Genomic DNA, 24359 nt, shown 5'->3' with positions numbered 1-24359 from the left:
CAGTGAGAGCAAGCTCTTTAGAGTCAGAAATGGGGGCCTTCTTCAGCTCCTCCTATGCCTTCTCAGACTCCTCTTTCACCTCACAAAGCACCGGGCACAGCAGAGACTTCTGCACCGAGAGTCACTGAAGATGTGCGAGGAGAAGTTACAAAGGCTCCTAAGCAGAAACGGAAAGAAAGGGGACGAGGACACTGAAGAAGCCACAGCAAAGCCCTCCAGCGGTGCAGCACAGGAGCTTCCCAGTGGCTAAGCTGGGTTCTAGCCAAGGCCAGGGCGACACATTTAGATCCTCCAGGCTAAAGGAACACTCCTGAACAGACACAAAAATTGCTATACCGCCCACTAAGGGTCACTCCCATGACTCCCCTAACTCACAGGTGACAACACAGATGTGTGCAAGAGAGATAGGCAGAGAGAGAGAGAGAGAGAGAGAGAGATAGCAGAAGGAGAAGAAAAAGAAGGAGGAGGAAGAGAAGTAGGAGGGAGGGAGAGAGGGAGGGAGGGAGAGAAGTACAAATTACAAGAAAGAGGAAAATGGCTGAGATATTGAAAAGAAAGAAAAGGCAGAAGGGTAAGGAAAGAGAGGCACGACTATTTATGGCCTGTCTTAGTCCTCGGATGCCTGTGCTATTACAGGAGCCCTTAATGAAAGGTATACTTCCTTAAGGAATACTGGCAGGATCTAGCTTTCCTATACAGTTGCAATATTCAAAATAAGGCTGGTAATTGGGCCATCTTATTAGCAGGAACTATCAGTAAGCAGTTCAAAGAGCTCCTAGTTATCTCCTCATCAGTCCTTAAAACACGCTGGCGCAGTAACCAGGGGCACCAATGATAAATAATTAGGCCACGTGTATGTGTCCTTCAGTGGGTTTTAATTCCACTCGCATGCTCTCTGCTCAGGATGGAGACACAGGAGCATGGTGCAACACGGGCACATTCGTTTTCATTAAGAGTTTCCTTCCCCACCTTTCTCACCTCTTACTTGGCATACTGCACGCACGCCCGAGAATTGATGTGGAAAACCCAGGATGTGCCCCCACCACGTCATCCCGTAGCTGAACTCATGACTCTCTGATAGGGTGCAGTTCCAATTACCTGGGCGCTAATGAGCCAGGACTAGGAATCCGTCTCCCAAGCCAAAGAGGTCCATGTAAGACAACCACATGAAGGCACAAACACACAAAAACAAGGGTGACGGGGAGCCGGGGACGGAAGTGAGAGCAGGGAGGGGAGGGCGCGAGGCAGGTACTGTGTGAGGCCTCTCATTGCTGTCCCCCCAACCTCCACAGGTGCTCCCCGCCACCCGCGTGATCTCACTGGCCATCGTCTTAGCCCAAGCACCCTAAGCTTCACTTGCCGAGGCGAGCTCTGTGGGTGGGGTGGGGGTCCCAAGGCAGGGCAGAGGAGGTGCCCCGTAAGGCCTTTGGCACTAGAATACAGGCTTTGAGACTCGAAAGGGCCACTGTCACTTCAGCTAGAATTGCAGACCAACAACTTCAGGTAGACTGTGACCGATAGGCTGTCCAGTCTCCCATTTGACTAATGAAGCTGTTGGCACGGTCCTTGCAGAACCCTGGGTGCCTTTGGTTGGTGCCCAGTGCTGGTTATCTTTGCCATCAGGAGAGAAAAGATACAAGGGCAGTGGCTTGTTCTTTCCCTTTTACTCTTTTTGTTTTGTTTTGTTTTGTGGATATTTTAAAATTGGCAAAATGGTGATGATTTGATCTACATAAACATGGTAAAATATATCCAATCAAAACAATGAGCATATCCATTTTCTCACCCATTTACCACCTCTGTGTAGTAGGAATGTTAAGAATCTGATCTTTTAGCAGTTTCAAAATATGCAATGATAATTATTAACCGTGGTCACCATGCAGTAAATCACTACAACTGCTGCCTCCTCTATACCTTTGCACCCTTTGCTCAACAGCTTCTCTTCCTCAGCTCTTCCCTTCCCCTCAGCCTCTGGGGCCCCATTTCTGCTGTCCTTCTACTGGCCAGACTTCCTTAGACTCCAATATAAGTGAAGTCACACAGAGCTGTCTTCTTTTCCCGGCTTATTTCACTCACCATAATGTCCTCCAGTCCCACCTATGTCGTCACAGATGATAGAATTTCCTTCTTTTTAAGGGCTGCATAGTATTCTACTGTGTATATACATCAGATTTGGTCTATTCACCCACTGACAGTTTCTCAGGCTGCTTCCATATCATGGCTATTGTGAATAATCCCAAATTGAACAGGGAGGGCAGATATCACTTTGGAATACTGAGTTTAATTCCTTATATCCTACAGGAAGGTCACTGGATCATATGGTAATTCTATTTATATTTTTTGAGGAACCTCCATACTATCTTCCAACACGGCTGTGCTAATTCACCACCCCCCACCACCAGCAACTACAGGGTTTCCATTTCTCCACACCCCTGCCAACACCCATTACCATCTTTTTGGCAATAGCCATTCTACCAGATGTGAAGTGCTATTCATCATGATTTTAATTTTAGTTTGTCTGATAATTAGATTTGATGAGCATCTGTTTTAAACTTTTTCCTATGTCTTCTGGCCACTCACATCTCTTGTTTTGCATGGTGTTTGTTCAGATCCTTTGCTCATCACCGTGGGTAAATTGCTCAATCCCAGTGAACCTTGTTTTCCAGATTTAATGAAATTTATTCCTATCCTCACTTGCTTCCTATCCTCACTTTGATTGTAAAAATAAAAACGTGTTTTGTATACATTTCCTCCTTTAATCCAGAAAGAACCTTTGAACGTTACAGTCCCTGTTGTCAGATGAGAAAACAGTTTTTAGGTATTAAGCAATCCTGTCATCACCGTCAAGGGTGGAGCTGGGATTCTGATGAGAATCTGCCTTGCCTACCACGCTGCTTCCAACCCTTGTCAATGAGCCGCCAGCCCTGAAATGTCCCCACACGGCAGAGAGCCACTCCCTGGAGCACACGGTCACTCCTCAGACCACAGTGCCGTACCTTACAACAGGTGAGTCTCATTTCCTACACGAAGCAAACAGCAGACCAACCTCACCCATTCTACCATCTCTTGTTATAGAAGTGAATATAGACCCCTTTTGGGGTGAGGGATGGGGGAGAAGAAAATCATACAGAACCAGAGTTATTCAACAACTTATTAGTGATATCTTCTTTTCCCCCAAGTCGTATTATTGTCCCTGACAACGATCTCAAGCCTCCAATTTATCTTCCATACTTCTGCCACAGTAATCTAAAAGGTAGAAACAATCAAATATTTTTAACACTGTACTTTAAACTCAAGAGGTTCCTGGTAGTTTAATGATTAACATCTGAGCTTCTTATCAAGGCTGTCAATATGCTTCCAAGCTCCAGCAAGCTCCTGTTCTTTGTCTTGAATACATGTTGAACAGCCCTCATCAAAAAGCTGAAGTCCAAAATGCTCTAAAACATTCTGAGGACAATACAGTGCAATGAGTGGGAAGATTTGACATCATTAACTTTGTATCATGCACAAAATTATAAAAAATACAATATAAACTTACCTCCAGTATATGAGTAATGAAATGAAAGATTTCAAAAGGTTCATGGAGAGTATTTATTATGAAAATACTATGCATGGATTTCAGTTTTTGTATCAAATACACTTATCTTTTAATTTCCCCTTTCTATGAATTTTTTGATGTTTGCTCATGTATGAAACATACATGAATTTCATATTTAGACTTGGTTTCAATCCCCGATACACCTCATGATATATATGCCAGAAGAAATCCAAAATCTGTGATACTTCTGATCCCACACATTTTGGAGAGTGGGTAAGCAGCCTACATAAACTTTCACCATTGCCGTAAGTCAACTCCTACTCAATCCTTTGAGACCCAGCTCAACTAGCAGTTCCTGGGGGACCCTTTCATCTGCCCTCATAGTCACACACTCTCACCAAGTGTGGGGAGCAACTCGGACTAGACTAAGTTACTGGAACTAAGACTTATTCTATGCATCTGCTCTCCCACAATATGGCGCTGGGAGAGGAGGAAACAGCTTCTACACAGCTGCCTCCAGTTCAACCAATAAACTGTAGGACCTACTCCTGATTGGAGGAGAGCAGCGTACTCGGCATGTGGGTAGCAGAGTTGGGATTGGTGGAAGAGGACTATAAAGGAGGAGAGAGACAACATGCACCAGGAACATCTAAGAGGAACATCTACCTGAAGGAACACCTGTGCAGCCCCCGAGAGAGCCGGCCGGTGGTGTGCCGCTCCCCCGCGGAAGTGGGGAAAGTGGCCAGGGGGAACCGCCCTTCCACAGAGGTGGAAGGGTCGGTAGCCAACCCAGGAAAAACCAGCAGCAAACCCGGGGAGGGCCGAGCAGACAAAAGAACAGCGCAGGGTCCTGTGTCGTTCCTCCACGAAGACGGGGAGCAACAACCAAGGTGCCTTCCCAGCATTTGTCCTAAGAAGCTTTGGCATCAAAACTCAACCTGAACTATTCAAACTGATCTCTCCAGACTCTGACCCCTGTGAACGTGAGTGCCAAATTAGTAGAATTACTTTAATGTTGGCATAAAATCTTCATTTTGAAAGAAAAAGTGGGTATGGAGCTACCATAACACATAGACTACAAGTGTAGCCAAGTTTTCTCATCTACTCTCCTCCAGATTCTACAGAATAAATGAAATATGCAACTGTTGCTCAGCTTTCCCTACAGTGAGTTCTGCATTTTATTAAAGGGTGTTATAAAAATAAAAATACAGTTGGCAGTGTGTGTGTAGCAAAACAATTTTGGTAAATGGGCTAAACAAGATTTACCTGTTGACTGTGTGCCTGTTCAAACCCTCTAATATACTAAGTGCTTTGGGACTCTCAGAGAAAAGACACAAGACATAGCATGATCCAAATGTATTTGACCACAGAACTGTCTCTTCCCAAGAAGCATCTCACATGACAGGTGTTCACAGAGAACACACTCTAGGAAACACTGTCCCAGTTTCTTAGATGCCATTATTAGTTACTTCAAAGACATGCTCAAAATGAGCATGTTGATTGTCAATACAGAAACCCACAAGAGCAAATATTTGAAATGACATCCTGCATAAAACTTTGCTTCAAAATGAGGAAATCAGTAACCTTGTCTCACTAAGATGCAATAAAAAAATATATATAAGACAGAAATTTCTCCACACGTTGCCAGCTGTATGACTTTGGGACAAGAAATTTCTTAACAGAGAACGTATGTTATGTACACTAAAGCCTCATATCAATGTGATGATTTACTCTGGAATTTTTGAAACAAGAATCCGTGGAAAAACAAGCTGTTGAAAAATTTGGGGGCAGAGCCAAGATGGCGGAATAGTGAGGATGCACACTGATAGTCTGGGAAAAGATAGTTTAATAAAAGTGGAGTTACTGTAGTTTCAGAGAAAGGCTCGGGAAAAAAATTGCAGATGAAATGCTTCCAGATCTAGTGGATGTGACACGGAGGACCTATGGGGAGAACAAGGATGCCCACGGCTCGGGAGCCCAGCCGCGGAGTCTATGCATCCGCTCTGGAAGGGGAGGTGAGGCAAACCCTCAGTAACCCGAGACATTGGCGGGGAAATGGCAGAAAGAGCCTAGAGGGAACGAGGCTTGAAGGCCCTCTGGGGAAAGTTCACCAGGCTAACTAGAGGAGAGAGGGAAAAAAAGGGGACCGGTATGGACAGGAGTCTCTCTCTCTCTCTGCTCACCTCTCAAAGGCGAGCAAGACAAAGAGCAGGTGCCATTTTGGACAAACGTAAAAGCTACGTGAACTCAGGGCTGCACCTGCCCTCAGCCAAGAAGAAAAATCTGACTCTGGGGACGGGGGGTGAAATAACAGATTAGGACCTAGTTAATGTGTGGAGCTAATGAACTGAGATGGTGAAAAAAGAGACAATGGGTGAGAGAACTCACAGAGTTCATGTGAGTACTCTCCAGAGACATTACAATTCAGTAACCTTGGCAACCCAGTGGGAGACTGCAGGGGAATTTGAGCCCACACTGAGGACAGAACAGATTCTTTGTGTGGTACTTGGGAAAGAGCAGGTGAATGATACACCCACAGGAGTCAGAGATCAGAAGCTGAGTACCTTCAATTTTGCTCAGCTGTGTGGTATTACTTCCCTTCTGAATCGAGAGAGAGAGAGAGAGAGAGAGAGAGAGAGAGAGAGAGAGAGAGATTTACCACACCTAACCTGGGTGTGTTACCTTTGGTATACCCTTAACCCTGAAGAACCAGAGCTCTCTGGCCACACCCATCTCAAGCCTCCATCAAAAGCAGACAGTCCACTTAGCACAGTCATAGTATAACAAGAAAAAACACCACAGCAAGGGAAGAAGAATCCAAAGAATATCTCCACAATGCCAAGCAACAAATGCAAAAACCAAGGAAACATGAGCAAGGAAGACATTATGATGCCCCCAAATGAACAAGAGACCCCAAGCCAAGATTATGAAGATGATGAGATAGAAGAAATGCAAGATATGGATTTCAAAAAATTTATAAGAACATTTAGAAGTTTTCAAAAACAAATTCTTGAACTATAGAAATCCTTACTGGACAGGATAGAAAATCTCTCGTGAAAATGAAATCTTAATGTAGTACTTTTTTTATTATTATTAATTTATTTATTTATTTATTGACAGGCAGAGTGGACAGTGAGAGAGAGAAACAGAGAGAAAGGTCTTCCTTTGCCATTGGTTCACCCTCCAACGGCCAGCGCGGCTGGTGCGCTGAGGCCGGTGCACCATGCAGATCCGATGGCAGGAGCCAGGTACTTATCCTGGTCTCCCATGGGGTGCAGGGCCCAAGTACTTGGGCCATCCTCCACTGCACTCCCTGGCCACAGAGGAGAGCTGGCCTGGAAGAGGGGCAACCGGGACAGAATCTGGCACCCCAACCGGGACTAGAACCTGGTGTGCCAGCGCCGCAAGGCAGAGGATTAGCCTAGTGAGCCGTGGCGCCGGCCCGAAAATGAAATCTTAAGGAGGAATCAAAATGTAATGCAGAAACTAGTAGAACAGGAAAATGTGATAGTGAAGAGAAATCAAAATGAAATGAAGAACTCAACAGATCAAATGACAAACACATTAGAGAGCCTTAAAAACAGAGTCAGTGAAGCAGAAGAGAGAATATCGGACTTAGAAGACAGAGCACAGGCCCTGCAAAAGATACTTAAAGATGTGCTACACTCAGAAACACAGAAACACGGCCATCAATATGAAAGAAGGGAAAGGAAGAACACCTACCAGTAAAAGAGCATGGGAAGCTCAAAGCATATACTAGAAAATATTTCCGGGAAAATGGCAGGGCAAAGTCACTACATATCAATAGTCACATTGAACATTAATGGTCTGAATTCTTCAGTTAAAAGACACCGTTTGGCTGACTGGCTCACAGAACACAACCCAACTATTTGTTGCCTACAAGAAACACATCTCTCTAACAAAGAGGCATGCAGACTGAAAGTGAAAGGTTGGAAAAAGATATTCCATGCCAACAGAAACCAAAAAAAAGCAGGTGTAGCCATATTAATATCAGACAAAATAAACTTTAATACAAAAACTGTTAAGAGAGACAAAGAGGGACACTATATAATGATTAAGGGTTCAATTCAACAGGAAGATGTAACTATTATAAATGTATATGCACCTAATTACAGGGCACCGGTCTATTTAAAAGATATGTTAAGGGACTTAAAGGGAGATTTAGATTCCAATACAATAGTACTGGGGGACTTCAATACTCCACTCTCAGAAATAGACAGATCATCTGGACAGAAGATCAACAAGGAAACAGCAGATTTAATTGACACTATTGCCCAAATGGATCTAACAGATATCTACAGAACTTTCAACCCTACATCTACAGACTTCACATTCTTCTCAGCAGCGCATGGAACCTTCTCTAGGATTGATCACATACTAGGCCATAAAGCAAGTCTCAGCAAATTTAAAAGAATTAGAATCATACCATGCAGCTTCTCAGACCACAGCGGGATGAAGCTGGAAATTAGCACCTCAGGAAACCCCAGAAAGTATGCAAACACATGGAGACTGAACAACATGCTCCTGAATGAACACTGGGTCATTCAAGAAATCAAAAGAGAAATCAAAAACTTTCTGGAAGTAAATGAAGACAACAACACAACATATCAAAACTTATGGGATACAGCAAAAGCAGTATTGAGAGGCAAATTTATAGCAATAGGTGCCTATATCAAGAAATTGGAAAGGTACCAAATAAATGAGCTTTCAGCGCACCTCAAGGACCTAGAAAAACTGCAGCAAACCAAACCCAAATCTAGTAGGAGAAGAGAAATAATTAAAACCAGAGAAGAAATTAACAGGATTGAATCCAAAAAAACATTACAAAAAATCAGCCAAGCGAGAAGCTGGTTTTTTGAAAAAATAAACAAAATTGACACCCCATTGGCCCAACTAACTAAAAAAAGAAGAGAAAAGACCCAAATCAATAAAATCAGAGATGAAAAAGGAAACGTAACAACAGACACCACAGAAATAAAAAGAATCATCAGAAATTACTACAAGGACCTGTATGCCAGCAAACAGGGAAACCTATCAGAAATGGATAGATTCCTGGACACATGCAATCTACCAAAATTGAACCATGAAGACATTGAAAACCTAAATAGACCCATAACTGAAACAGAAATTGAAACAGTAATAAAGGCCCTCCCAACAAAGAAAAGCCCAGGACCAGATGGATTCACTGCTGAATTCTACCAGACATTTAAAGAAGAACTAATCCCATTTCTTCTCAAACTATTCAGAACAATCGAAAAAGAGGGAATCCTCCCAAATTCTTTCTATGAAGCCAGCATCACCTTAATCCCTAAGCCAGAGAAAGATGCAGCACTGAAAGAAAATTACAGACCAATATCCCTGATGAACATAGATGCAAAAATCCTCAATAAAATTCTCGCCAATAGAATACAACAACACATCAGGAAAATCATCCACCCAGACCAAGTGGGATTCATCCCTGGTATGCAGGGATGGTTCAACATTCGCAAATCAATCAATGTGATTCACCACGTTAACAGACTGCAGAAGAAAAACCATATGATTATCTCAATCGATGCAGAGAAAGCATTTGATAAAATTCAACACCCTTTCATGATGAAAACTCTAAGCAAATTGGGTATAGAAGGAACATTCCTCAATATAATCAAAGCAATTTATAAAAAACCCACAGCCAGCATCCTATTGAATGAGGAAAAGTTGGAAGCATTTCCACTGAAATCTGGCACCAGGCAGGGATGCCCACTCTCACCACTGCTATTCAACATAGTTCTGGAAGTTTTAGCCAGAGCCATCAGGCAAGAAAAAGAAATCAAAGGAATACAAATCAAGAAGGAAGAAGTCAAACTATCCCTCTTTGCAGACGATATGATTCTGTACTTAGAGGACCCAAAGAACTCTACTAAGAGACTATTGGAACTCATAGAGGAGTTTGGCAAAGTGGCAGGATATAAAATCAATGCACAAAAATCAACAGCCTTAGTACACACAAGCAATGCCATGACTGAGAAAGAACTGCTAAGATCAATCCCATTCACAATAGCTACAAAAACAATCAAATACCTTGGAATAAACTTAACCAAGGACGTTAAAGATCTCTACGATGAAAATTACAAAACCTTAAAGAAAGAAATAGAAGAGGATACCAAAACATGGAAAAATCTTCCATGCTCATGGATTGGAAGAATCAACATCATCAAAATGTCCATTCTCCCAAAAGCAATTTATAGATTCAATGCAATCCCAATCAAGATACCAAAGACATTCTTCGCAGATCTAGAAAAAATGATGCTGAAATTCATATGGAGGCACAAGAGACCTCGAATAGCTAAAGCAATCTTGTACAACAAAAACAAAGCCGGAGGCATCACAATACCAGACTTCAGAACATACTACAGGGCAGTTGTAATCAAAACAGCATGGTACTGGTACAGAAACAGATGGATAGACCAATGGAACAGAATTGAAACACCAGAAATCAATCCAAACATCTACAGCCAACTTATATTTGATCAAGGATCTAAAACTAATTCCTGGAGCAAGGACAGTCTATTCAATAAATGGTGCTGGGAAAACTGGATTTCCACGTGCAGAAGCATGAAGCAAGACCCCTACCTTATACCTTACACAAAAATCCACTCAACGTGGATTAAAGACCTAAATCTACGTCCTGACACCATTAAGTTATTAGAGAACATTGGAGAAACCCTTCAAGATATTGGCACAGGCAAAGAATTTCTGGAAAAGACCCGGGAGGCACAGGCAGTCAAAGCCAAAATCAACTATTGGGATTGCATCAAATTGAGAAGTTTCTGTACTGCAAAAGAAACAGTCAGGAGAGTGAAGAGACAACTGACAGAATGGGAAAAAAATATTTGCAAACTATGCAACAGATAAAGGGTTAATAACCAGAATCTACAAAGAGATCAAGAAACTCCACAAAAACAAAACCAACAACCCACTTAAGAGATGGGCCAAGGACTTCAATAGACATTTTTCAAAAGAGGAAATCCAAATGGCCAACAGGCACATGAAAAATGTTCAAGGTCACTAGCAATCAGGGAAATGCAAATCAAAAGCACAATGAGGTTTCACCTCACCCCGGTTAGAATGGCTCACATGCAGAAATCTACCAACAACAGATGCTGGCGAGGATGTGGGGAAAAAGGGACACTAACCCACTGTTGGTGGGAATGCAAACTGGTCAAGCCACTATGGAAATCAGTCTGGAGATTCCTCAGAAACCTGAATATAACCCTACCGTTCGACCCAGCCATCCCACTCCTTGGAATTTACCCAAAGGAGTTTAAACTGATAAACAAAAAAGCGGTCTGCACCCTAATCTTTATTGCAGCACAATTCACAATAGCCAAGACCTGGAACCAACCTAAATGCCCATCAATGGTAGACGATAAAGAAATTATGGGATATGTACTCTTTAGAATACTATACCGCAGTAAGAAACAACGAAATCCAGTCATTTGCAACAAAATGGAGGAATCTGGAACACATCATGCTGAGTGAAGTAAGCCAGTCCCAAAGGGACAAATACCATATGTTCTCCCTGATTGGTGACAACTGACTGAACACCAAAAAGGAAACCTCCTGAAGTGAAATGGACACTATGAGAAATGGTGACTTGATCAGCATAGCCCTGACTGCTAATGGACAACTTAATACATTATCCCTCATAGTATTTTTTTTGTCTGTTCTACTTAATATGATTGGTTTAATTCTGTAATTATCACACAGTTATTCTTAAGTGTTGAAAATTAACTGAAATGTGATCCCTGTTAAACATAAGAGTGGGAATAAGAGAGGGAAGAGATGTATAATTTGGGGCATGCTCGGGCTGACTTGCCTCAATTGGTAGAGTTGGAAACATACCAGGGGATTCCAATTCAATCCCATCAAGGTGGCATGTGCCAATGCCATCTCACTATTCCAAGTGATCAATTTCAGTTCACAATTGATCATAATGAAAGGACTAAGAGTCAAAGGGAGCACATAAACAAGTCTAGTATCTGCTAACACTAACTGATAGAATAAATAAAGGGGAGAGTGATCCAACATGGGAAGTGAGATACTCAGCAGACTCATAGAATGGCGGATGTCCTAAATAGCACTCTGGCCTCAGAATCAGCCCTAAAGGCACTCGGATCTGGCTGAAAAGCCCATGAGAGTATTTCAGGCATGGAAAGCCAAGACACTCTGGCAAAAAGATCTCTGTGAGTGAGATCCCAGTGGAAAGAACAGGTCATCAAAGAAGGAGGTGCCTTTCTCTGAAGGGAGGAGAGAACCTCCACTTTGACTATGACCGTGTCTAAACAAGATAAGAGTCGGAGAACTCAAGGGGCTTCCATAGTCTTGGAAACTCATGACTGGTGCATAGGGAGATTACTGATGCCATAAACAGGAGTGTCAATTTGTAAAGTCAACAACAGGAGTCACTGTGCACTTACTCCTCATGTAGGATCTCTGTCCTTAATGTGCTGTACACTGAGGCTTAATGCTATAACGAGTACTCAAACAGTATATTTCACTTTGTGTTTCTATGGGGGTGCAAACGATTGAAATCTTTACTTAATGTACACTAAACTGATCTTCTGTAAAAAAAAAAAAAAGAAAGAAAGAAAGAAATTATCAATTCCCAACTTGACTCTCACTGGGATTAAACATGACAATAGGTCTGATCTGATTTCATCATCATTTAAAAAAAATCATCTATTATTTTTCACTTTATGTTTCTGTGTGGGAGCAAACTGTTGAAATCCTTACTTAAGGTATACTAAGCTGATCTTCTGTATATTAAGATAATCGAAAATGAATCTTGATGTGAATGGAAGGGGAGAGGGAGTGGGAAAGGGGAGGGTTGTGGGTGGGAGGGACGGTATGGGGGGGAAGCCATTGTAACCCATGAGTCGTACTTTGGAAATTTATATTCATTAAATAAAAGATAAAAAAAAAAGACAGAGCACAGGAAAGTATACAGTCAAACCAAAGAAAAGAAGAGGAAATTAGAAATCTAAAAAATATTGTTGGGAATCTATAGGATACTATTAAAAAACCCAATATTCGGGTTCTAGGAGTTTCTGAAGGCATGGAGAAAGAGAAAGGATTAGAAGGCCTTTTTAGTAAGAAACCTGAATATAACCCAGCCATCCCACTCCTTGGAATTTACCCAAAGGAAATTAAATTGGCAAACAAAAAAGCTGTCTCCACCTTAATGTTTATTGCATCTCAATTCACAATAGCTAAGACCTGGAATTAACCCAAATGCTCATCAACAGTAGACTGGATAAAGAAATTATGGGACATGTACTCTATAGAATACTATACAGCAGTAAAAAACAATGAAATCCATTCATTTGCAACAAAATGGAGGAATCTGGAACACATCATGCTAAGTGAAATAAGCCAGTCCCAAAGGGACAAATATCATATATTCTCCCTGATTGGTGACAACTAACAGAGCACCAAAAAGGAAACCTGATGAAGTGAAAGGGACACTATGAGAAACAGTGACTTGATCAGCCCTTGTCATCACTGTTGATGAACAACTTAACACTTTATCCCTTTTAGTATTTTTTTGTTCTACTTAATACTATTGGTTGAACTCTGTAATTAGCACACAATTATTCTTAGGTGTTTAATTTAACTTAAAGTGATCTCTGTTAACTATAAGAGTGGGAATAAGAGAGGGAGGAGACGTACAATTTGGGACATGCTCAAGCTGACTTGCCCCAAATGGTGGAGTTAGAAATGTGCCAGGGGATTCTGATACAATCCCATCAAGGTGGCATGAACCAATGCCATCTCACTAGTCCAAGTGATCAATTTCAGTTCACAATTGATCATACTGATAGGTCTAAGAGTCAAAGGGATCACACATACAAGACTAGTGTCTGCTAATACTAACTGATAGAATAAAAAAGGGAGAGAACGATCCAACATGGGAAGCGGGATACATAGCAGACTCATATACTGGCAGATGTCCTAAACAGCACTCTGGCCTTAGAATCAGCCCTTAAGGCATTTGGATCTGGCTAAAGAGCCCATGAGAGTATTTTAGGCATGAAAAGCCAAGACACTCTGGTAAAAAAAAAAAAAAAAAAAAAAAAAAAAAAAAAAAAAAAAAAAAAAAAACACTAAACTAAATGAAAGATCTTTGCAAGTGAGATCCCAGTGGAAAGAACGGGTCATCAAAGAAGGAGGTACCTTTCTCTGAAGGGAGGACAGAACTTACACTTTGACTATGACCTTGTCTAAATAGGATCGAAGTCGGCGACCTCAGAGGGCTTCCATAGCCTTGGCAACCCATGACTAGAGCCTATGGTGATTACTGACACAATAAACAAGAGAGTCAAATTGTTAAGCCAACAACAGGAGTCACTGTGTACTTACTCTTCATGTGGGATCTCTGTCCTTAATGTGTTGTTCAATGTGAATTAATGCTATAACTAGTACTGAAACAGTATTTTACACTTTATGTTCTGTGTGGGTGCAAACTGATGAAATCTTTACTTAATATATACTAAATTAATCTTCTGTATATAAAGATAATTGAAAATGAATCTTGATGTGAATGGAATGGGAGAGGGAGCAGGAGATGGGAGGGTTGCAGGTGGGAGGGAAGTTACGGCGGGGGGGAAGCCATTGTAATCCATAAACTGTACTTTGGAAATTTATATTTACTAAATAAAAGTTTAAAAAAAGAAAAATTTGGGGTGCATTTTGTAAGAGTGCACCTGTGCAGAGCTGGCACTGTGGCATAGTAGGTTGAGCCTCCACCTGTGGCTCTGGCATCCCAGATAGGTGCCGGTTCATGTCTTAGATGCTCCATTTTGGATCCAGCTCTCTGCTATGACCTGGGAAAGCAGTGGAAGATTGTCCGAGTGCTTGGGCCCCTGCACCCACTTGGGAGACCCAGAAGAGGCTCCTGGCTGCTGGTTTTGGATCAGCCCAGCTTTAGCCACTGTGGTCATTTGGGGAGTGAACCAGTGGATACAAGGCCTTGCTCTCTCTCTCTACCTCTGCCTCTCTGTAACTCTGCCACTCACATAAACAAATAAATCTTTTAAAAAATGCACCTGTGTTCTCTGAGCTCCTTTACCACCTGCTCATCTCCTACACTTTCAAATAACTGAAGTCTTCAGACACAATGCTGAGTTTCATATCTCTCTGCCTGAAGTGTTCACAGTCTCTCACCTCCTTCCCAACACCCCAAAGGACAAAGGATTCTTCTTCCATGTCAGTCCCTCTCCCATGACAATGTACTCTATGCTTCTAGCTCCTCCAGGATTTTTCTTCAGTCACCCACCGTTCCTCCTGAGTCTTCATGGCTCTTCCTCAACCAGCCCCCTCTCCTCTCTCCACATACAGGTGCAAGTCCCTTCCATCCTGAAATATATTTGCAATCCACACAACCCCCTAAGCCTCATTCTCTCATCACCATCCAAATTTCCTTTTCTTCAAATTTTGTTAAAGATTAATTCAGATTTCCTACATCTCATTTACTTTCAGACATTTAAAATTTGGTTTCTGCCCAAGCAACGAGCATCCCTAATGGTTGAGTCCAGTGGGAATCTCTAACCTCAGGGCATCTCCTTGTTTTGTTGTATAAAGTCGATCACTCTTTCCTCTTTAAATACCCAACTCTCAGGCTGAGCGACACAGTGCTCCCTTGATCTTCTTCCTACTTACACAATCACTTGGTCTTTGTCTTCTGCAGTTTCTAAACTTATTCCTTAAAAATGGTTTTCCCCAGGATTTGCGCTTTGGTCTATTTCTTCCCCATCCAAATTTCCATCTGTCTAACACAGACCTCTTCCCTAAGCTTTGGACTCCTGCTGTCTACTGTACATGTTGGCCTGGAAGTCCCTCGAGTACTCAAACCCACCAGGTTCAAGTAGAATCATCTCATCTTCTGCTGTTTCCTTGGTGTAAGTAGCGTGCACCATGGTTAGGAGAGGTTGCCTGGGTTTGAACTGCAGCCCTGGCATTTTCCAGGTGTGACCTGGGGTAAGCTACTCAAAACTCCAATCCTCATGAAAACAGAGTTGGCTGCGGTTGAGTGCCCAGAGGCAGGCCTAAAGAATTAAGTGGGCAGTGTATGGCACCTTTGCACAGCACCCAGTGCCAGTGAGCTGACAGTGGGGCCCACTGCCATCCTTATCAACCCCAAACTGCACTTTTTTCTCTGCAATCCCTGGCAACCTTTACTTTGCTTGAGAGCGCTAGCATCTGTCATAGTTACGTAGCCTGGAACCTGGGAACTGAACTAGCCTCATTCCCTGCCTCTTCTCTCTCCACGTGGACTACCATTGTAAGTTCTGTAGATTTAAAATGGTTTTGTTTCTTAAATTTGTTTATTCATAAGGAGTGTGTGGAGAGACAGAGAGAGTGTCTGGACCATAGCCAAAACTAGGGCCTAGAAACTCAATGCGGGTCTCCCACCTGTGTGGCAAGAACCTGATTACTGGGGCCATTGTCACTGCCTCCTCCCAAGGTCTGCGCTAGCAGGAAGCTGTAGTCAGGAACAAAGCTGAGTACTGAACACAGGTACTCAGATGCGGGGTGTGGTCCTCTTAACTCCCAAGCCAAACGCCTGCCCAACTTTTTAGTTTTTGCCTCCTAATTATTCCTCAAATCATAGTCATCCCCTCCATCTCTACAACTACAGTCCTAACCCACCTTCTGTCCTATTTCAGTCGTGAATATCACAGAGTGAGCTCTTTGGAACAAGTATCTGACTCTTGTTCTTAGAAAATACCAAGGCTAACATCAGCTGGCCTTCTCTAAGTACTCCTCGACAAGTAACAGAAACGTGGGGGCCCTGGTGACATTTTGATGTTTTATGGGTGCAACTGACCCAGTCTTGGGCATGTGCTGACTGCACCCTCCATGACCCACCTCAGCGCTGCTGTCACTCAGGGATGCACTTCGATGCCCACGGAGGGCAGAGCTGGAGGCGGCCTCAAGCCCAGACCATGGGGGTCCACCAGCATCCATTTCTGGCTCTCCTGTCCCTGTCCACTGAAGACTCTGGAAGAAGGTAACACTTCCCTAGGCTCCCTTAAGGAGAAGGTGCCAAGGGGACTTGAATACTTTGCAAGGAGTCTTGGGAAAGCTTTTGTCTTCTGATAAGAGGGGCAGGTTTTGCTGAGGCCATCTGACCTCCTACTTTCCATTGTGGGCAGAGATTTCTAATGTAAGCCAGAGCTATGCAGTCCCACGTTGACACCAAAGAAAAGGTCAAGAGTATCTTCTGGGTGCTGGCCTTGACACCCTTGGTCTGCGATTGGACTTGGTAGGAAACAACTCCCACCCACTGGTGGAACTTGTCTTTGTGGGGGGGGGAGGGGTCACCGGGAAGGGTGGCCTTGAGTGTTTTGAGAGGAGAGCTGGCCAAGAACGCAGCTGAGGATTCTGCCCTCACAATGACTTCTTCCTCCTTGAACTTCACAACCATAAGGGCTATGTTAAAGTAGCAGCAAATTGGCACCATAAGCCACTCCCCAGTTTTCACAGCCTCAGCTATAGGCTAACAAGATCTGCCATTAACAGTGTGTCCATGCCTTCACGGGCTGTCGCAACTGCAGACTCAGAGGTAGGTGCACGGAGCAGAAGGCCCCACAGGTCCACAGGCACATTTGCCAGCCCCACCCACCTCCTCAAGCTCAGGAACACCTCCTGCCTCACTCACAGAGATTGCTACGCTCAGCCTTGGACTGAGGGATGCGCTCACCAAAGCAGCGACCGGCTCAGGAGGCCAGGGAGCCCCCGACGCCCCTGCTTACCATCCGGACTCAGCCTGGCACGTGTGTGGTGCTCTGGGGCCGCCTCACTGAAACGTGACAAAGGCGTCTGCTTACATGTTAAAAACGGATCTACTCAAATATCTCTAAGGAGGAAAGAAGGAACAAAGGAGCTTAATCAGAGATAGAATCACTTAGAGGTAAGTCCGGGGCCCTAAGTTTCCGGGACGGCAACAAGGGGACTCTCCCGTGCATCGATACACCCAGCTGGCGCGTCTTACACTAAAGCCTCGGGGGACACCGTGGAACAGGAACCAAGGACTGACTTCACACTGGGGACAATTGGGTGAAAAGTTAGTTTTCTGAATTTTCAATAGCAAATAGCTTTCTTTATGCGATAGTTACTTTCTTCAAAAGTCGTATTTAAATTGATCTTTGTTGATGCGTCTCATTATGTTAAACACTCTAAAAAGAAAAATGTAAAGAGGTTCTTTTATTCTTTTTTTTACGACTTATTTTTTTTTTCTGTTTTTACATACTATTTTCACATTCTGGGGCTCCTGAGACTGAGGTGCGCCTGCATATACAAACTTTTGCACTTAATTTCATTTCCCATTCACATTCTGCGCTTATCTCTTCTCATTACAGCAAGTACTTGTAGAGTCTGGTGTCCACAGCGTGGCTCAGTCCTCCCGAAACAAACGCTGCATTTTAACAGAATTGTTTCCAGGCCCCTGGGAAAGCCCACGGAGCGCTTCCTTCCAGTCTCAGCACTGCCGCACCTGGGAAGCTGAGGTTGTTGTGTGAACTTCCTGAGTGACATGAAATTTAGGGATGCCACTCTGGTTCAGAGAAACCCTCTCTCATCCGTCCTCTCAGCCCCCTGAGAAGTGTGCTTGCTCTCTCGCATTCTAAATATCAGGATGTGGAATTTGGCCATTTCCCTCTCTCGTGTCTACCATACAACCAGGACTAGAAAATCGCCAAATACAATGACACCTGCTCTGCAGTACAGCTACCCCTAAAGTGGACATCACAGGCTATGAGAAGGGTCAGGGGACACGGTGGCTTAAAAAATACATGGACTTTTATCTCAGAAGTCAGATGGGCTATGCTGCCCACCCCCCGCCCCCCGGCCCGTTTTTATATAAGAAGCACAAGTAGTGCCGTTTCCTCTGTTAAAAAGAAAGCTGGGGGGGGGGGTGGGGGTGGGCTTGAAGTGCTCGCTCTCGGGGAGCCAGGCTCTGCTGCCCAGGCTCTCGCCCATGGTGCTGGCAGTGCTGGGCGCTGACGTCTGTCAGTCACCGAGTCGCCCCCAGAGGCTTGCCCGCAGTCCCAGAGAGGCAGCTCCAGATGTCCCTTGTCTTACGAGGGGGTTGGATCCTGACAAGCCCACTGTAAGCTGAAAATATCCTAAGTCAAAAATGTATTTAATTTGCATAGCTAATGTGCCTAGGAAAGTAGTGGAAGATGGCCCAAGTGTTTGGGCCCCGATCCCATGTGGGAGAACCAGAAAACACTTGGCTCCTTGCCGGCGCCGCGGCTCACTAGGCTAATCCTCCGCCTTGCGGCGCCGGCACACTGGGTTCTAGTCCCGGTTGGGGCGCCGGATTCTGTCCCGGTTGCCCCTCTTCCAGGCCAGCTCTCTGCTGTGGCCCGGGAGTGCAGTGGAGGATGGCCCAAGTGCTTGGGCCCTGCACCCGCATGGGAGACCAGCATAAGTACCTGGCTCCTGGCTTCAGATCAGCGCGGTGTGCCAGCCGCAGTGCGCCGGCCACGGCGGCCATTGGAGGGTGAACCAATGGCAAAAAGGAAGACCTTTCTCTCTGTCTCTCTCTCTCTCTCACTGTCCACTCTGCCTGTAAAAAAAAAATTAAAAAACAAAACAAAACTTGGCTCCTGGCTTCAGATCGGCCCAGCTCTAGGCATTGCGGCCATTTGCAAAGTGAACCAGCAGATGGAAGATCTTTCTCTCTGTCTCTCCCTCTCTCTCTGTAACTCTGCCTTTCAAATAAATGAATCTTAAAAAAGAAAGACATCTGCAGCTGTTCTGCTCCTTCCCGCCTGGGACACGGAGCATCCTTTTGTCCAGCGTATCCACACTGCGTGCGCTACCTGCCCATTCATCACCTAGTAGCTGTTCCAGTAATCAAGCATGGGGATTGGCAGGGTGTAGCAGAATCTGTGTTCAATGAACCCTTCCGTGGGGTCTAACACGAAGCCACATGACCCCATCATTCACACGGCTTCTCATCGCCCAGGCACCGTGTGATCTCACATCATCGCGAGAAGAAGGGTGAGGACAGTAAGATGAGCTATTTTGAGAAAGGGAGACAGAGACCACATTCGGATTTATTACAACATATTGTTAAGGTTGCTCTATTACCCTTTTAGCTATTGCTAATCTTACAGTGACGAATTTATAAACCAAACTTTCTAACAGTTACAGATAGGAAAACCCACAGCAGTGTGTACCTGGGTTTCAGTACCACCTGTGGTTTCAGGACGAGGAGGGACTATCCTACGTTTACACACACACACACACACACACAGAGAGAGAGAGAGAGAGAGAGAGAGAGAGGATCATACATGCACTTTTCCATATGCTTCTTCATTCATTACCTTTCATGAAGTCACCCGGCACAGTTTTAATTTGTTCTTTTGTAAAACAATTGTCCATTAAGTGAATATATCACAACCTATTTAACTCCTCCACTGCTGAGAGATGCGTCAGTGTTTATTTTTGGTCACTGTAAACAGGGTCATGGTCAGCAATAGTCACCTCGATAAAGTGGATTTTAAATATTTTTGGTAGAGACACCTGGGAGTGGAGTCCACAGGGGATATGTATTTTCAATATCATGCGATATTGACAGATTACTCTAGAAAGAATATCAAATTGCGCATGTATATCAGCAAGGTATGCTTTTCTCTTATTATGGTCTAGGAAAAACTTCTATGTTTTTTTCCCAAATTGTTGCGAGTCTGATAGGTATCACTTTGATTTGCTTTCCCAGTCTGCTAGTGACTTTGAGGACGTTTTCAGTCTCTTATAAACTACTTGGGTTTCCTTTCTTACTAATTGTCTCTTTCACATTCTTTTTCAATTGCTTGTTTTATAATGCTAACTTGTAAGAGCTTTTTCATATTTTCCATGTTAACCCTTTATCTATGGTTTACATTTTGAATAATTTTCCAGATCTGCCTTCTGTGTATTAATTTACTTGTGATACTTTTGGTCATATATTTATATTTTGTTATTTGGTCTTATGCATGGACATTTGTGGTCCACTGGTACACATATATCGTGTTTGTGGCTTTTTAAAATTACAGTTTCAGAGTTTACAGTCAGAGTTAAATCTGTTACACTTTCCAAAAATATTATCTTGTGATAATTGGGATGGGAGGTTGTACAAATATAACCACCTGCAATTTGTTACAGTGTACAGTATAAGATGGGGTTAATTTCCATTTTAGTTAAGAAGGAGAGTCAGTTGTTCTACTATCGTTTTAAAAAAAAAACAAACAAAAAACTCCACACACTTTTCTTAGTCTATGAAACCTACACTTATATTAACCATGCTTATAGACAGAAACCCATATCTGGATCCTCTATTGTTTCCTAGTAAATATTTTTATAATGCATTACAATGCTGAGCGTATAGAAAATATTACTTGTTATTTCTTTGCAGTTTTCTTGGTTATTGTATCGTCAAATGAACTCTAAAGTTATTTTATCTATGTCTAAAATGAAAAAAAATTCCTCCCAAAACCCCACAGAAAACCCACTGGAATTCTAATTGGAAACGAACATATTAATACTGGGAGAATTTTTAAATTGGCAGATGTCATTGTAACTATCGATGGGGTGCAATGTGATGTTATCTGTATATATGATGCAATTTAAATAGTTAATTAACATACTCATCATCTCACATTTTAATTATTTCTTTGAGGTGATAAGATTTAAAATCCACCCTTAGAACAATTTTGAAGTGCACCATACGTGATTAAGGAAAGTTACCATGCTGTGTGGTAGATTATTAAAACTTACTCCTCCTCTCTCACTGAAATTTTGTACTGTTTGGCCAACATTTAAGGAAACCTTAAAAATTTATATATTGAGACTTTCAGCCCAAGAACCTGTTTCCCTTTCATTGATTTCTGGTGTCTTTTATTAAGATGTAATAGCTCCTTTATATGGGTTGTAAGTCTTGTTTCCTAAAGATTTCATTCTACCTTTTATAGTTTTGGTGACTTTTATAAGTGAAATATTTTTTCTCATTTCTATTTCTAGGTGCTTAGTGGTGGAGAAGGTGAAAGCTATTGATTTTGGGGTATTTATCTTCTATCTAGCAATCTTTACAAAGTTTTGTTAATGCTGTGCTTTTTTGCCTTGAATCTATTGGGTTTTCTACACACAAAACCATCGTATTTCCAGAACACACCGTTTTATCTCTCATTCTTTAGCATTTATAGCAGACTTTTTTACACTGTGTACTTTCTAAAACTTTTAAGACATTGCTTAAGATAACGGATGGTGACAGCACACATTTCTAATTTCAGATTCAATTAGTTGCCCCCGCCCCCAACTTGGGATATCGAAAGTTGTTGTTTTACAATAAATTATTTTATTGGAAATGAGGCATTTTATTCTACTTCTTCTTCACTTAAACTCTTTTTTCAAAAAATGGCTGCTGATGGGGCTGGTGTTTCAGCCTGGTGGGTTGAGATGCTGGTGGGAGGCCTGGGTGCAGCCCGGATTTGGATCCTGGATCTAGATTTCTGCCAATTCAGAGACTAGGGGGAAGCAGGTGAGAGAGCCCATGTGGGAGATCCACACTGAGCTCTCTGCTCTCGGCTTCTGTTGGCCCAGTCCCAGCTGCTGGGGGCATTTGGATGGTGAACAAGACAGCTCTGTCTGTCTTTCAAATAAATAAATTTCTAAAAATTAGAAAATAATAAGCAGTTGCTGAACTCTATCAGGTACCTTCCAGTGACTACTGACTTGATTCTCTATTTCTTGCCTTTGTGTCTAGGATGAGATAAGCAGATTTCCACATATTGAGCCACTCTGGCCTCTCTGTGCATGTTTGCTTATACTTGTAAATTCCTGAGAAACGTTTACTAAAATGTGTCCAGCGTGAATCACTACAACTTAATAAAAGGGTTTTGTGATCAAGTTAATTTGAGAAGCGCTGGACCGAAGTGCAATGGAATCCCAGAACCTGAGACGGCAGCAAAGTATTTTGTAAATTTTACAAGACCATCCCATCTTGCACGGGCCACTTTGTGGTACTACCTTAGAGAGGAACAAACTTTGTGAAATATATATTATATATATATGTATATGGATATGGAAGTATGCTAAGATTTCTAAATATTTTCAACACAGGAGACTGATTCAGTCATAATGGTAAGTTAAGTCACAGCTACAGGATGCCTGAGCCACCAGTTCTGGGAAACATAACGTAGCTAACTAATGTTTTGTGAAAATTGTCCTAACTTTTATTTCTATTAGATCCTTCACTGGGTTAAGCCCCAGTCATCCGTGTTGGCATTATGCAGACCCGTCTTAGGGCACAGGGTGACCCAGGGCCTGGATGCAATTCCAGCTCCAACCACTGGGTGAAGGAAACAGCACAGCTGCACCTGCAGCCGCCCCTCTGTGCAACGCGGCCCGTGGAAGCATGACTAGGACTTCACATGGTACTCACCAATGACGTATTCCACCCTGAAGAAATCCCTCTTGGGGTCGTAGGGACGGTTAAAGTCAATCTGCACGTAGAAGGGCTGCCCCCTGCGCACAATCAGCTTGCTGTTGTCATACTTGTCGGTGTGGTGCTCAATCTTGTTGGTGTCCCATCTCTCCTTGAAGAGGTGCACGTCTGTGACACTGAGGTAGTCTGGACACAAAGAAAACACAAGGGGACGCCACTGAGCAACTCTGGGTGAAACACAAACTCAGAAAACAGCAGGAAGACAGCCGGGTCTGTTGACACCTAAACATGGGCATCAGCCCCTTGGACGCTCCTGCTTTTGAACAGAGCTCTTGAAAGCTGTTCCCACTCGTGATCACGTTCCAGACCACCCGGCACTCACTCTGGGGAAGACGCATCCCGATACCTGGAGGCAGAGAAGCCACAGCCAGGGTTCACTCTTCGGGTTGTAGCTCTCCTGCTGGGTGTTGGTCCTGTCACGACTGTTCTCACTGGGTGACCGACCGAGGACAAGCAGGAGGAGCCACTCCAATTTTCACACCTTTCTAAGGAAGAATCGATTCTGGCAAAACCCCACAGGGACACTGTAAGGGCAGAGCCGGCCATTTACAGAGTCCTCTTGCTGGAGGAAGCATCAAATACCCCCTTCTCTGTCATTCTAAAGACAGATCTGGTCCCCCGAGGGCAGGAAGGGGAGGCCGTGTGATTGATTGTTCCCATTCCCCCAGGCAGAAAAGCACCCCCCGTGGAGTGACCCAACTGCAGTACAACCTGGTCTATTTCATGGCTCTGAGTTTCGGAAGCAGGGTGTCAGCTGTGCTGACAGGCGTAACTCAAAGCCATGCGCTCATGGGAAAACAAGGAGAGACCAATGCACATCTTATAGGAGATGACCTAAGGAATGTGACGTGTGGCGCGAACGCCCTTCACCGAGACTGACACGTGATAGCCCTGGGTACAGGTTCATCCCCCTCCAGCTACCCAAGTCCACTGCAGGTTAGAAGATCTGGTCTAGGAAGGATTTCCGTATGTGGCACTGTAGTTGCAAAGGGCATGGGGAGAGAAGGTGGGCGGGAGGCGGGGTTCGTTGGCCTGCTGGCCTCCCTCCCTCTCGGGGCGTGCCTGCTGCACGCTCTGCCCTTGGGGCTGTGAGCGCACCATTTCGTGAGCACCACTGTTGACCTCTAGCCACGCTGGGAGTGCTGCCATGGAAGCCCTCACATGGCCTCCCCGGCTTTTCCCTGTTGTTCCCAGGCGGGACTCCTGGTTCCCTGGGCTTCCGTGTTTTCCTCATAGGTAAAAACAGGAAGTGAGTTCTTAACGGTT

General features: G+C 43.7%; 1 protein-coding gene across 1 annotated transcript in view; it reads right to left on the bottom strand.

Annotated features, from left to right (window-relative positions):
* Nucleotides 1-24359, bottom strand: part of F13A1 (coagulation factor XIII A chain) — a 185187-nt gene that overhangs the window by 147119 nt on the left and 13709 nt on the right. Inside the window, exon 3 of the mRNA XM_051855142.2 lies at nucleotides 23031-23219. Coding sequence (XP_051711102.1) covers nucleotides 23031-23219 — 189 coding nt within the window. The remainder of the gene's footprint in view (nucleotides 1-23030; nucleotides 23220-24359) is intronic.

Source organism: Oryctolagus cuniculus, chromosome 5 (genome assembly GCF_964237555.1).
Source record: "Oryctolagus cuniculus chromosome 5, mOryCun1.1, whole genome shotgun sequence".
NCBI lineage: Eukaryota > Metazoa > Chordata > Mammalia > Lagomorpha > Leporidae > Oryctolagus > Oryctolagus cuniculus.
The sequence above is the reverse complement of the archived record's forward strand: the minus strand, read 5'-3'. Positions and strand labels throughout refer to the sequence as shown.